The sequence below is a fragment of the Dermacentor silvarum genome, chromosome 4 (genome assembly GCF_013339745.2).
Source record: "Dermacentor silvarum isolate Dsil-2018 chromosome 4, BIME_Dsil_1.4, whole genome shotgun sequence".
Lineage (NCBI taxonomy): Eukaryota > Metazoa > Arthropoda > Arachnida > Ixodida > Ixodidae > Dermacentor > Dermacentor silvarum.
Window position 1 is genome coordinate 32708426 of NC_051157.2, and position 14570 is coordinate 32722995.

Genomic DNA, 14570 nt, shown 5'->3' on the forward strand with positions numbered 1-14570 from the left:
AAGTACAGCTCGCCGACTACTTTGGCATCGATGACGGTGTTACCGTAGCCGGTCAGTTAACTGATGGAAATCATCGATGATGCCCTTGGTGTGACGGACGAGATGTCCGACGAAGATGGCCCTCGCAAAGAACTTCCAGCACAGCGAACCACCAAAGAAGCTGCAGATGCCCTCACTGTTTTGGAGGAATTTTGCCTCGATGCTCCGTGTAACACGCTTGCACTGGAGGGATTGGCGCATGTACGAAAAGACGTCCTGGCCGCCCAGCTTTCGACGAAAAAACAAACAACCATCACGGACTTCTTTAGGAAGTGAAGGTATGGAATAAAAGCGTTGTTCATATGCAGCTTTTGTTGTCCTTTTCGATAATTCGGCAATCGGATAATTCGGACATTTTTTTTTTTTTCGCTCCTTTGAGATCCGAATTAACGAGGTTTGACTCTAGGACCGTCACTGCTGGCATGCTGCTCCTGTGTCACATACAAATGACGAGAGAGTTGATCTCACTGTTCTTGCTAGACTGTGACATACAGCACATCCTTCATTGGCTCAGCATTGCGCAGACAAAATTGGAGCATGTCTTCTCGATGCCACCACTCCTTTTTGCATTGCCTACTCCCGTGCTGATACAGGCTTTACACCTTCACAAGCCTTCAGTCACGATTTTTTCTGCAACTAATACCCCTTTCAAGCGGGCAAGTTAAGTGCACTTACGGGGAGTGCACTTCGGGACCTTGAGTGACACTTTAGGCTACGCGGTTCATAACGGGAAAACAGAGCACACTCTCAGTAAAAAAAAAAATGGCGACAGACTACGAGAGCGTTTTGTGATGTAGATTAAAAAGAAAAGTATTTCTAAAAAGTGATTTTTTTACGTTGTGTTATTAATAAAAACAAACTTAATCTATGCTTTTTCAACAAAAACTAAAATATTTTTTATTGTAAGAGTGTGGCAAGTCAATGCCGGCCAAGAAACATGCCTAGCCAATCCAGAACAACATGGCGGCTTGTGACGAGGCGGCATTTGATCCTGCTAGAACAGAATATGAGCGTGTTTTAGGCTATTATTTGTGCGCAAGAGCTGTTCAATCACTAAAATGAATTTCTGTGTCCTTTTTTTATGCAAGACATTTTGTACCATTGAAACCGCTGGCGGCAAGGCTACGCACTCGGCCAGCAAAGTGCGTTCCGTGAACGCACTTCGACCGGAGTACACTCTTCTGCGAGTGACACTCCACTTGCGACGTTTAGATTTGGCAAAGTGCACTTAAACCAAGTGACACTCTCCGTAAGTGCACTTAACTTGCCCACTTGACAGGGGTATTAGTCATCTCTTGAAATAAAAGAAATGCTGTGAGGCTTTAAAATGTTAATCCGCCACTCTTTGTTTATTGAATGTTTGCTTTTAGTGTCCTTTAAATGGGCCCTGAACCACTTGTTACGAACGACGACAGGCCGACACGTTCATTGCAAACATTCCCTTTTTTTCCGCACTCCTTGACTCCTTTCCCAAGCTGTCCACATGCTGTCCACCCGCGCGCACCACACGCATCACACACACTGCGCACCACCTGCGTCTTCCTTCCTCTGTCGCCGCCGCACTCGCCTCACCTGGTCCTTCCCCTGTCAACTACAGTCAACCGTGCTCACTGCTCCTGAAAACCGCGCCTTGCCTCACCTGGAGCTCTCGGTTCGCTTACTCTGCCACTCTCTCCTCACAAACTATTTATCGAAGCCGGGAAACATATTTGAAGTTAAAATGGATTATTTCAGAAATACTTTGCCACAAAAAGTACTTCAATGCATTCTGCTGAAGTGGATTTGCAATCAAACATCTCTCCCGCGGTGCGCCCTCTCCTTGTTCAATTTCTTGCACTGTGAAGGCTACGGCAGTGTGGGGCATGCCCACAATGCCCCGCGAACTGAATGTCACCGTGGTGCGCAGTTCAAATTTGATTTTGAATGTTCACGCACACACCACTACTTCAGATTTTGGCGCCTACAACGTGTCCAAATGCAGTTGTCCTTAGCGAGCCGCAGTGTGCACAGCCAGTGGACTTGTTGCGGCACCTCACAGCGGCTGCATTATCTACGCTATGTACCAGACTGCAGCTGCATGCAACTGTAGTGTGTAGGCACAGCGTTCGCTTTGTGCACAACAGGGCTTGAGTGCACGCTCGCACTCATATGCTCCAGTCTAGTCGTGCTACGTGGTGCGGACCGGCATTGTCCTGCACCAGCTTGACCGGAGGATAGAAGCCACATCTAACTTGCGCATTTTGAAGCGCTACCATTAGCTCAATATGAAGCAAAGTCTGCTGAGGCGTCCAACCAGCAGCAGCCAGGAGTGAGCGCGTGCTGGCCAGCGGGCATGCGGTCTGATCTTAAGTTTCATGTGGTTCGAGGCTAGTTGAGTGTTCAATACTAGTAGAAATTAGCGAGACCTAAACGCTACGACACCGATAAGCAGGGTGACCAAGGTTTAATTCCTATGTGGACGGCCGCTTCGAGCGTGAGCAGATGATAGTTGGCTTCTTCCGGAAGTACGTAATTATTATTATTGAAATTTGAAAAGAGATTTTCGCTTACTTCAGCCTGTTTATTAAAGGGCCCCTAAACCACCCAGAGGTCAAAATTTAGTTGTGGTGTTGGAGTTGAAGTGACTGGTGTTGAAGTGACTGCGTAGCAGCCGTCATCGAGTGAGAATTTAAAACAGCCCAGAGAAGTTGCACGTGCAGTTTTTGTCTTTGACGACTAATGAGCAAACTGAGCAAATAAAATATATTTTGTAGTTAGCTGTTTCACAGGTGCTTTCTTTATCTCAAGGCAGGAGTCAACCTATTTCGCTTAACGTAAAATTCCGAGCAAGCGCCCCCACCCAAGCAAGCGCTCCCCACCCTAGTTTGGGCAACTTGAAATTGCCGCCCTTTTCCGAACAAGCGCCCCCGCCCCCCACACAACACTGGTGCCACCACACAACACTGGCGCTCTCTCCGCGTCTCTAGCCATCTAGCCATTGCTCTAGCTGTAGCCATAGCGATTAGGCTTGGTGTGCGTGAACCTGTGAACGTCGTCAGTTCCCATTTGTTCATTGTGCTTTGACGTGGTCAGCTTGCCGGTGATGCGTTCCTACACAGTTGCGAAGAAAATTGAGGTGGTGCAGTGGCATCGCCAAGCTGGACAAAATGTGCACGAGACTTCACGGCACTTCAACCTCGATCGCAAGCGGATCCACGAGTTGAATGGCAAGTTCGAAAGCTTGCTGCAACAAAACTTCGGCAAGTCGAAGTTACGACGCAAGCTGAGCAACGGTGCTCCAGTGTTTAGTGAGGAGGTAGACGATGCCCTGTTCGAGTTTTTTGAGCACGAGCGAAGTGCCGGACGCGCTGTTAGTAATGGGCTGCTCGCAGAGGCCTCGCGTATAGCCAGGAGCCTGCAGCTAGGAAACTTTCACGCTTCAACCCATTATATTTCCAGGTGGAAGCAGCGTTTTAGCATCTCCATGCGACAGGCAACAAATAAAAGCAAGAAGACACCAGATGACTACGCAGAAGCAGCGCGTGTCTTATGGTCATCCGTGAACGAGCTGCGATTGCATCATGGCTACACTCCATTTAATATGGCCAACATGGACCAGACCAGTAGCGTACCCAGGATCTCTGCCAGGGGGGGGTTGACAGTTTGCCAATACTATCTAAATAGCACTAATTTCAATTTCTTCACGAGAAATTGTAAAAAAATTTGCTTTTTGTGAGTGTGCAGACGATTGCGCGTCTTACATCTTAGTTGCAGTACTCAAATGCGCAAGGAAAGAAAAGGGGTTAAACAAAAGAGTCGGGTTAAGTCGGCCTCAGGGGGGGGTTACAACCCCCGAAACCCCCCCCCCCCCCCCCAGTCGGTGCGCCACTGGACCAGACAATGGTCCGCATGAACTGTCCGGTTTCCCAAACGAACAACATCATCGGGGAAAGTTCTGTACGGATCACCAATACTGGTTGTGCCTGGCGAGGCTTCACAATTTTACTAACTGCCTGCGCATCGGGCCACAAACTCCCGACCGTCGTCATTTTGAACAAGCCGAGCGGCAAGATTCCGACCAAGGCTTTCGTGAAGATTCGTGTGCCAGGTGGGTTTCTCTCTCTTTTTTTTAATCATGGGGTAGCGAGATTGCGCTAATCACCTTTTTTTTTTTTTTTTTTTCTTCTCGTAGCGAATTCCATGTGACTGCATCCAAGAATGGGTGGATGTCCTCCGACAAGTTCCAAGAGTGGCTGTCGAGGGTTTGGGGCCCTAACACCAACGACGTGAGGCGGTTGCTGGTGCTAAACCAAGCGCCTATTCATAAGATGCAGGCAGCAAGGGATGCTTTGGAGGAGTGGGAGACCGATGTTGCATACGTGCCGGCTGGCTGCACGAGCATACTGCAGCCGGCGGACATGTATTGGAACTGGCCGTTCAAAGCCAACCTTCGCAGAAGCTGGGAGGAGTTCATGCACAGGGCGGAAAAAACTCCGAAAGGAAATCTGCGGAAGCCGTCGCATCAAGATGTCCTGAATTTCGTGGCTGAGGCATGGGAAGCTGTGCCAGAGGAAACCGTTGCCTAGAGCTTCAAGGGCTGCGGTATATCTAACGCGCTGGATGGATCAGAGGAAGGTTGTCTGCATGGTCGGGTGTCCGACGTTGGCGCCGTTCCTCCGGAACATCGCCATGGGCTGCAGGCCGAATGCTGCAGCCTATTCTTCGATACAGACTCTGAGGAGTCCTTTGATGGATTTCAGAGTGATTAAAGTTGTGTTTGAATAAAGTTTTGATCATTCTGTGCATCGCTATGACCCGCGTTTATCAAGTTCTTTAACTTGGTTATTATCACTAACTCCAGGGGGGGCGCTTGCTCGGAATTTTACGGTAAACCTATATACTGATTTATGCAGTAGCTTCCTTTTGTACTGAATTTTTTTTTTTTCTGATTTGCAGCTGTTTCATTTGGACACAAAGAAGTGTAAGGCTTTGGGCAAGCACAATGGCTCCGTCACATCACTACTGGCATGGCCCGAAGGTCTGGCAATTTCAGGCTCCCTGGATACTACCGTGAAGGTAGGCATTGTTTTCCGATTGAAAAGCAGTGAACTTTTTTGGCCTTCGCTCATTTTTATACCTTGGCTTGTGAACATTCCTCAAGGAACAACATTAGAGGGGGACCGATTGGCAGCAGAGTATACAGTAGCGTCTCTATGCGATCAGTGTTGGTACAAATTTCGGCATGATACGAACTCCTGAAATTCGCAGGCCGAAGTCATCCCATCTTTATGCCCAGGCAATATGGAGACCTCTCCCAGCAATTGCCTGTTACCGCTGTCCTAAATTAGCTGGCTTTTTGGACAGGGTGCATGCTTTTAAACAAACAAGCATAGTACAGGAAAAACGAGCATAGACTACAGTTGGCACTTCTTTTCATCACTCTTTGCCACATTGAACAACAATCTTTGCACAGTAACGTTCGTAACCACAGAAAAGCAGTGCTAGAAGATGGGACACGATAGGAAGGAGCACGTGGACACTGCACTGTTTCCTGAAACCCTTCCCATCTTGTACTGTCTTCCAGTTCAGCTTTTCTGTGATTGATCATGAACCAACTTTGTATATGCTAGTCAATTCTTGCTAACATTTGTAAACTTGCCTATCTCTATTTATTTTGCCTGCTAAGAAAATTAACGCCCAGTAGAGCTTGTCAAAAAAAATGTTTCTCAGCATGAAATTTGCTGGACAGTGCTGCTGCATCTTCGTGACATTATGCTCTTCAACTTGCCAATACTATGCTTGCGAATTTCCATCTTGTTGCTTTGCTCGTTGCACGGTCTTTACTCTTGAGTTTTGCTTCGGGTGAAGATTTTCCCACATTGGGACTTGTGGCTGGCTTCTTTCCAGATCTGGCACAAGGACGGTTCTCACAGCACGCTCGTTGGCCATAGTGGTCAAATCACGGCACCATGCCGCCTGTTTGGAGGCAACTTCAAGCTTCTGTCCTCGTCAGACAAGGGCGAGCTAATGGTAAGGGAGCTCACCATCCACTTCATCATGTACCGTTGTGTAAAATGCTGCAGCTATGCAGCCCATACACTTGTCACATGACAATCCTGCCTGAGAAGCTGCAGAAGAATGCTGACTGGCTTTGGTGAACAGAATAAAAATTTTCAAGTTTAATAAACTGATTTCTCAAGTTTTTTTTTTTTTTTTTTTTTTCACTAGGAGATATTTATCAGCATTTGCTTCTCTTCCTCACTTTTCTCTTTTAAGCGGAAGTCTTGAAACCTGCTTTATGTGCACCCACAGCTCAAACTCTGTAGTTTAGAAAGACTGCTTTTTGTGCATTCATGGTGTTTTTCACTGCTCAGAGATATTGAAACACTAGTATAGAAAGACAAGCCTTTAGTTTTGTGTATGGAAAGTTATTTAAATATGACAGCTATTTATGTTCAACTATACATCCTAATCTACACAAGCTAAGACAAATACATGGCGAAGCGTACGCAGACAAATGTCCGTGGTGTGCCGAAAAGCCTACATTGTCACACATCACACTCACATGCACCAGAAGACCTCCACAAGCAAACACACACAAATTTACAAAACACTTTTTAAGGCAGTGGGAGGCATGGCTTGCGGTCGAGGAACAGGACAGTCAGCTGGCTCTCCTGGACCAAGCCCAGCGAGCCGCTGAAGCCAGTGGGGCCCTGAACTAGGGGCTCCACCCACATTTTCTTTCTTTTTTTGCCTTTTCCCAATAAAGTTTACTCTATCTCTATACATGTGCATAATGTAAACCATTTCCTCCCCGCTGCAGTGGCTGAGTGGCTATGGTGTTTTGCTGTAGAGTACAAGGTTTAGAGTTCCAATTGATGCCCAGTAACGGCCACATCCCAGTGTGTGCAGAATCCAAGAGTGTACAGAATTGAGAAATAATTAGGAGCCCTCCACTGCTGCATCTCTTTGTTACTGTGGGATGTTAAACCTGGCTGACTGACTGCCATTGTTCTTTTTTTCCCTAGGTGTGGAACTTGAAGCAGTGCAGCCAGCCATCTGTTCATATTGAGGCTCACAAGGGAAATCCCGTTTTGTGCTGTGATGTATCGTCCGATGGACAGTGGCTCCTCTCTGGATCTACTGACAAAACCATTCAGGTAAATTGCTTCAGGTCTTATATTGCCTTGCACTGTTGCGATTATAGGAAGGTTGTCATGATAGTGTTGCATCACATTTGCATTCTTATTTGGCTATAATAAAGCTTGCTGTACTGAATCACGTGTCAGAATTCGACGCACATGGTAGCAGACAAAAAAAAAGTATAATTATGCTTTTTTATGCTTTTCTGCAAAAAATTCATTACCTATATTTCTAAGCTATAAGTTTATTTTTTGTGTCATACAGGATATTAGGGAGCTTTAGGTTTTGTATAGGCAAAGTTAGGGGATGCAAGCCGCGGAGCTTACAAAAGAATGCAAAAAGGTATACAAAAGAACCCCAAACGAATACAAAAGAATGCAAGCTGGGCATAGTGCTTTGCGTACCCAAGCCTCTTTACATGCGCAAAATCTGAAACTCCCTATCCGCTGCCACCACTAGTGAGATAATGATCAGACATTTTGTTTGTTGCCACTGCCATAACTCCTTTTTCTGCCTAGAAATATCATGGTGCTCAGTGTCACTTACATTTTTGAGCTATGTGCATGTGCATTTTTTTTTTTTCTTTCTTTCAGGTTATTGTCTATTATACCTCAAGTAGCGCGCCAAGCTTGTCTCATCGCTAACCTTTCCAGTTATCATTAAACGTTCTCTCTCTCGTGCATATTTTGTAACATATTGGTTGATAGGCTCTCTCAGTATCTTCTTGGAATATGCAGACTTTTTAGACATTAGGTTGGCCATGTGGTGTAAATAATGTTGTGGTGAGTGTCCAAGAAGTTATTGTACAAGGCTAGCATTGTGAAATGATGCGGCACCAGCTTTCTGAACAGTTAAGTTCAGAAGACTGAAAAGGTAAAATTCAATACCTTTTTGTCTACCATTGTATACATTGTCAATTAAAATTATGTGTGAAATTTTAAACATGGCACTTTCATAACTCTTATTATTTGCACAGGTACTTGTCAAAATTTCATCCTTTATTTTTTTTTTTCCTGGCAAAAATGAAATTTTCCCATAACATTTTCAGTCACCAAATAAGCACCAAAGCTAGTGTGAACAGCAGCAGCATTGGTGATGATGTAGGACACCCAACTTGAGCCTATAAAGCAGGGCAACATTCAATGATTAGAACACAGCATTGAACATTTCCAACACTTTTTTTTTTAGAATGGCTTCATTAGCATCAGATTGGCCCCAATTTCCACATTATTCCATGGTAGGAACAACATAAAGGCATCAGCATTTGGAAAAAAAAATTTAAGACACTCCGCAGAGATAACTAGAAAACAAGAGTCAAAAGTGTTTTCAGGAATTCTACTGTAAGTAGTTCTCTGTGAACAGCAATGACATTTCTATCAGTATTATGAAATTTATCTTGCGTTGAGAGATTCTCTGTTGCAACTCATAAGAAAGTACATAGTTGACATTTAAAAAAAACTTGGGCAGCTTGCACTAGTAGTGCAAGGCTGGAGTAAACAGCGGAGCTGGTGATCGACCTAGCTTTTCTTCCAGGTTTTACTAGGCTTTGCTAAGTTTTGCTGGGAAATGCTAAGTGCTGCTAGGCACGGCATTGTGAATCGGCTCACTGCTGACGTACAGATTCTCGCTTGGCCGCGCGACGCGCTTCAAGATGAGCAGCTTCTTCTTCGGGTGTCTGGATCTTCTTTGGTCGTCCCATGTCAAGGCTACGTGTACTCGCCAATGAGTCAACGAGAGTTCTGCCGCCGTCGCGGTAATTCTGTGTTTTATCTCCCTGGTGACGTCAAGGCCAAGCTGTGCCTCCACACTTGCCGGAGCGTGGCTGGTTGAAACCTGCCGAGCCGCCAGTCATGGACACTGCGCGCGTCCGACGCCAACGCGGGGAAACGGGCAAATGTGGGCGGCGTCGGCAGCAGCTTTGCGCGTTGCCTCGTTGGTGCTGCTACAATTTCTTCCTCTCTGGGACTAAGTTTAGAGTGCAGCAATGCAGAGGCACAGAGAGCAGGTGTGATGTGGCTTTGTGGGCAGAGCTTGTACTGAATTCTTTGGTTGTCACTGAGTAGGTTACTACAAAAAAGAGTACTAACTTGTATGGTTGGTACATGTTTAAGTTGAATTGAGTAAAAGCACATGGGATAGGGCGCCCGTGTACTATGCAATGGGTGCTCGTTAAAGAATCCCAGGTGGTCAAAATTAATCCGCAGTCCCTCAGTGCAGCGTGCCTCATAATCATATTGTGGTTATGGCACGTAAAACCCCAGAAATTAATTCATCATCATCATCATCAGCCTATATTTTATGTCCACTGCAGGACGAAGGCCTCTCCCTGCGATCTCCAATTACCCCTGTCTTGCGTTAGCGTATTCCAACTTGCGCCTGCAAATTTCCTAACTTCATCATCCCATCTGGTTTTCTGCCGACCTCGACTGCGCTTCCCTTCTCTTGGTATCCATTCTGTAACCCTAATGGTCCACCGGTTATCCATCCTACGCATTACATGGCCTGCCCAGCTCCATTTCTTCCGCTTAATGTCAACTAGAATATCAGCTATCCCCGTTTGTTCTCTGATCCACACCGCTCTCTTCCTGTCTCTTAACGTTAGTCCTATGATTTTTCGTTCCATCGCTCTTTGTGCGGTTCTTAACTTGTTAATTAATTAGCAGTAAGAAATTAATTAAAAATTTTAATAGGACAGGGCGAATGTACTGTACGATCAGTAAAAAGTACTATTGTGGCCTGCAGCCATTTTCAGGATTTATGCGAGTAGTTATCTCATACTCCATTTTGTTCCCATGCTGTTTTCTGTATTTATATTTGCCAAGTGCAGTTTCACATGCCAAGTTATAATAGTTCACTTCAGAGCAGGAAACAGTGCCTCCATTTCTTTTATCACAATAGCAATAACCGTATTTACTCGAATCTAGGCCGACTCCGATTCTAAGCCGACCCCCCAAAAGTTCAAAGCCAGAAAAAAAAAAAAAAAAAAACTTGCCTTGAATGTCGGCCGAACAAAAAACACCAACAGCATATGCCTTTTATCTTAAATCTTCTCGGACTAAAATGTTCAAAGTGTGGAACAATAGCAGAGCTCAAACCTGAAAAAGTTGTAATTTTATTGGTGCGGCGGTGTACTACTTCCAGGATCAGTCCAGGCAAGAGGTTTGAAACTTGCCCGATATGGATAAATAAAGTTGTCCGATGTCAGAATTCAAACAGAGGACCCCTAGCACAACAACTGATTTTTACTTAGTCAGCTTACGTTTACCTTAATTCATACTGCCACTACAGCTACGAGTCTTGCACTTCGTGTAATATTCTAACATGTTACTGTCGCATTCATTGCTTCGCCCTTATGGCGAAACTGTGGTAATTTTTCTCAGTGACTACATTTTCATCGTCTCATGTCGTCTCCTCTTATTATATATACTAATGTCAAACAACTACTGCTATTATGTGCAAACGGAAGGAAACGGACACAGTACACTGTTTGTTTCCTTCTGTTCATCCTATCCCATGTGCTGTTACTCTATTTAGAGTAAGTTACATTTATTTACTTCGTACAATTTTCATGTAAACCTTTTTGAGTTTGCACAAAGGTTCTGTTTCCATTCAACAGTTGTGGAATGCTGAAACAGGCGAGCTGCTGAGTGGCCAGATGCTTGACGAATGCGTCCGTTGCTGCCGGTTTGGTCCAGACCCCAGAAGTGTTACTGTAGCAGCTGGCACTGATGAAGGATCTGTCTATGTAAGTGGATTTAATTCTCTTTGCTTTATAGATCACCCATGAGTAAAAGAAAGCAAGCTCAAAACTTGAAACTAGTCTACGGTAGACTTGCTAAAACATTGGTTCTATGCTAACATGTTTTCCTGGTTGTAACATAGTTCACGCACTAGCCTTGATTCGCCAACAGCATGTACAGCACGTTCACATAACGCAGTCGACTAGTTAATTCGACCCTGACTGGACTACTGAAATTGGTCAATTTATCCGGCGGGTTGACTTAAACAAGTGGCTGAAAAAACACAGAAAGACAACGCCGATTCATTGGCAGTACTTGCCCAGATTCGAAAACACCCCTGAATCGAATGCGCACCCACTTTCTTATAGGTTTATAGCAGAAAACTAATGAATAAATGAAATTGGAGCTCCTAAATCAGCAGAAATTGGAATACACCCCTGATATTTTAACAAGAAAAATGTCGCATGCCTCCAATTCTGGCAATAAGAAAAACTCGAAACCAGCAACCTTCAACTTCACAGAATAAAAATTTATTTACCTAATGTCCATCCTCATCACTCTCGGACAGCTCTTTTTTCTGCTGTCTAATAACTCTTTCCCTACAATGGGGAAAATGGGTGTTTTTTGTATATTACGGAAGATGTTTTTTTCTGAAGGAACTACTGCACTCAATATTTAATGTAATACATAAACAGAAAGCAAAATGACTGCACTTTTCAAGCCTAAAAGTTTGATTAATGAGATGTATGTCCTAAAAAAGATATAAATTGTTAAAATCAAGATTGTGCGATAAAATTTAACAAAGTTTGTAAAGACACGCTTGTATCTACTAAGAAAAAAATGTTACGAAAATTATCAGATATACAAAATGTATTGCTGTCTATTAGGCACTATCTCCGAAAAAAGTCCAAATTTTTAATTGAACAGGTATTCCGCTACAAAAATTTAACTGCAAGCACTACAGTTGGGCGTGCCGGGCTGCGGCCGCCGATGTTCCGGGCTGGTTTGCGTCTGACTCTCTGCTATTCGATGTATCGATGAGATCAACCGCAGAGGCAGCGGAATCGCGATATCTGCAATCTCCCAAAGTGCGCGCGCCGTTTTCGGAACCGGACATTTTTGTGTTCTTCTTTGAAAAACGCGAAACTTCGGAGCACGTTTAAATATCACCGCCTGTCGGGAAAAAAGCGAACTGCTTAGAAAACAAAAATATAGTTTCTCCTCTTTCACGTCCGATGGCACAGTGTGTCCGTGAGCGGCGTGGAAGGTCTCAAAAGCGGCGTTTCAAATCATTGATAGCGGGCGGCCATTTTTTCATTCTCCTTTGACGATCGCGAAACTTTGTAGCGCGTTTAAAAATCACTGCCGCATGGGAAAAAAGCGAACTGCTTATAAAACTAAAATATAGTTCTCCTCCTTCACATTCGATAGCGCAGTATGTCTATGAGCGGTGCGGAAGTTCTTAAAAGCGGCATTTCAAACCATCGATAGAGAGCTAACAATGCCCAATGGGCATGGTATGGAAAGAGTCAAGGAACCACAACATGTTGTCCTTCGTACAATCTATAGCGCGTTTGATAGTCTGCATATATCAAATCACTGCTCAACAATCGCAAACAGGATTGTGGCCCACTACTAGACTAACCGCTTTGCTAGTTCGTCCTGCGAAGCATGCAATTCTCTGGAATCCCAAGAATATGTGACTCGACCTGTTGCCGCTAGCTGAACATGTTAATAATGTAATTAGACTGATAGTGGCCGGTCATCGTTGTCATGCTATTATGGTAATGGTATGCCAGGTAACTCATTCTGTCGCCATCCACGTTCGTCATCTTGTGATGGCTATGCCGATGACGCTAGGTCGGCTAGTTTTGACAGTTAAACACCAGGAACATGGTTTCGTTTTGGTTTCTAATATATTCAATTTGATTTGAATGTTAATGTTCATTTCCAACTGAATATTTGAACATCTTCGAATATCTATTTTTCGAATTGAATACGAATATTAAAAATATAATATTCGATAATATTTGAACTTTTCAAATATTCGCAGACCCTTAAGAATAACAAAAGGTTGGTCCCATGGAAATGTATGCAGTGCAGGCCAGAAGTTTCGGTCAGGATTGAATTAACCAAAAGATCAAATTAACCGGAGTTGAATTAACAGAAGTCTACTTGTCACTAATTTAGGTGCTCTGGAAAAAGACACTATAGTTTGGGTGTTGGTTTGTTGTGTGTGAGTAGCGAGGATAGAGATTTAGCGGGTGTTTAGAAAGTTGTTCTTTGCAGTATTCTCTTGTCATTTTTTGCTTACTCGTTTTTGTGTTATCGATGTTTTTCTATCATGTAGTACACGTTTTGTCCTGTCTGTCTTCGGAATTTTTTCTCATTCAAGTTTGCGTTTTCAATTGCCCAATACCTCCGAAAAATTTTGCGGCCCCTTTCGGGTAAGAAAAACCTATCGGTGACTGTAATTGTTTGCATAAAAGGTCGAATTTCATTATAACGAAGCGAATTGCGGATTTTGCCAATTTTGTTATATTAAGGTTTAACTGTATATGCATAAGGACTTGCTTAAGTACACTCTGTCATGACACAAAGGGTGAAAGAAATGTACTCAAATGCTGTTTAATGCTCAAAGGTCTATCTCTTGGAAGAGGACTTGCTCCAGAAGATCGGCCAGCACAAGCTTTGGGTCTACGACCTGGCCTTTTCCCCCGACGGCCAGCAGCTTGCATCGCTCTCGGAGTCCATTTGCTGGTGGTCCCTGGACTCCTTGGAGTTTGCATCAGCGCAGAGCTCTTTGGAAGACGGTAGCATAGCGTCCTTTGAGTCACTGGCTCAGCCTCGCTGTCGCCGTCAGCTGCAGAGGTTCCAGCTGCAAAGCTCTAAGGCTGTGGCCCTGTTTTCATCACCAGATTTCAAAACATTTGTCACTGTCGATGACTCGGGAATCCTGTATGTGCTCAACAGGCTTGCTGCTGCTCAAGTGAGGGAGAGCTGACTGTTTTGTTTTTATTTGTTTTTTTGTTTTGTTTGCTTCATTTTGCCTATAGTTGTATTGTGAAGGAAGGCCCAAGTAATGTGTAGCTTGGCATACAGGCATTACCATTCTGTGCGCCTGTTCATGTGAAGTGCTTTCATCTGTTGCCACTTCTTTCACATTCCAACTTGGTGGAAGCAATTCTGGAGGTTCCTGAGAAGAAATTCTCCTACTGTAGTTCTGGTTAAGTCGTCATTGACAGATCTGTTAGGAGGCCAGTGCTGCCAGTTGTTGTTGAATTCACCAAGTTGAATTACTACTCTGGAAGTGCGCAATGCACATTAGCTCTTGCACCGAGCATGTGCACATTCTGCATAGTGATCACATGTGATATAAAGTAAGTGTTGAGCAGCGAGTTATCTTTCAAAAAAAGGTGTGGCAAGCGGCTTATTCTCTGAAGTTGAAAGAGAGCCTTGCAATCTTTGCTGTTCTGAGGCCGTAGCCCTGTTTTGCTTGACTGACATTGCCATATTTTTTGAGTGACCTCCAAGGTATTGCTGCTGAAAGTGTATTCCTGTGGGAAAACAGCAGCTGACTCAGTCTGTTGAACAATTGTGATGTGGCTCAGCGGCACCAAACCGTGCCGTGAGAAGCTAGTCGGGAGCACCTTTCCACACCCTAGTACA

General features: G+C 44.4%; 1 protein-coding gene and 1 pseudogene across 1 annotated transcript in view; both read left to right on the top strand.

Annotated features, from left to right (window-relative positions):
- LOC119449725 (apoptotic protease-activating factor 1) overlaps positions 1-14302 on the top strand; it is a 71062-nt gene extending 56760 nt beyond the window's left edge. Inside the window, exons 17-21 of the mRNA XM_037712962.2 lie at positions 4975-5094; positions 5926-6048; positions 7047-7178; positions 10778-10906; positions 13543-14302. Coding sequence (XP_037568890.1) covers positions 4975-5094; positions 5926-6048; positions 7047-7178; positions 10778-10906; positions 13543-13905 — 867 coding nt within the window. The 3' untranslated portion in view covers positions 13906-14302. The remainder of the gene's footprint in view (positions 1-4974; positions 5095-5925; positions 6049-7046; positions 7179-10777; positions 10907-13542) is intronic.
- Positions 4177-4812, top strand: LOC119449728 (uncharacterized; annotated as a pseudogene).
- Positions 14303-14570: the final 268 nt, after the last annotated feature.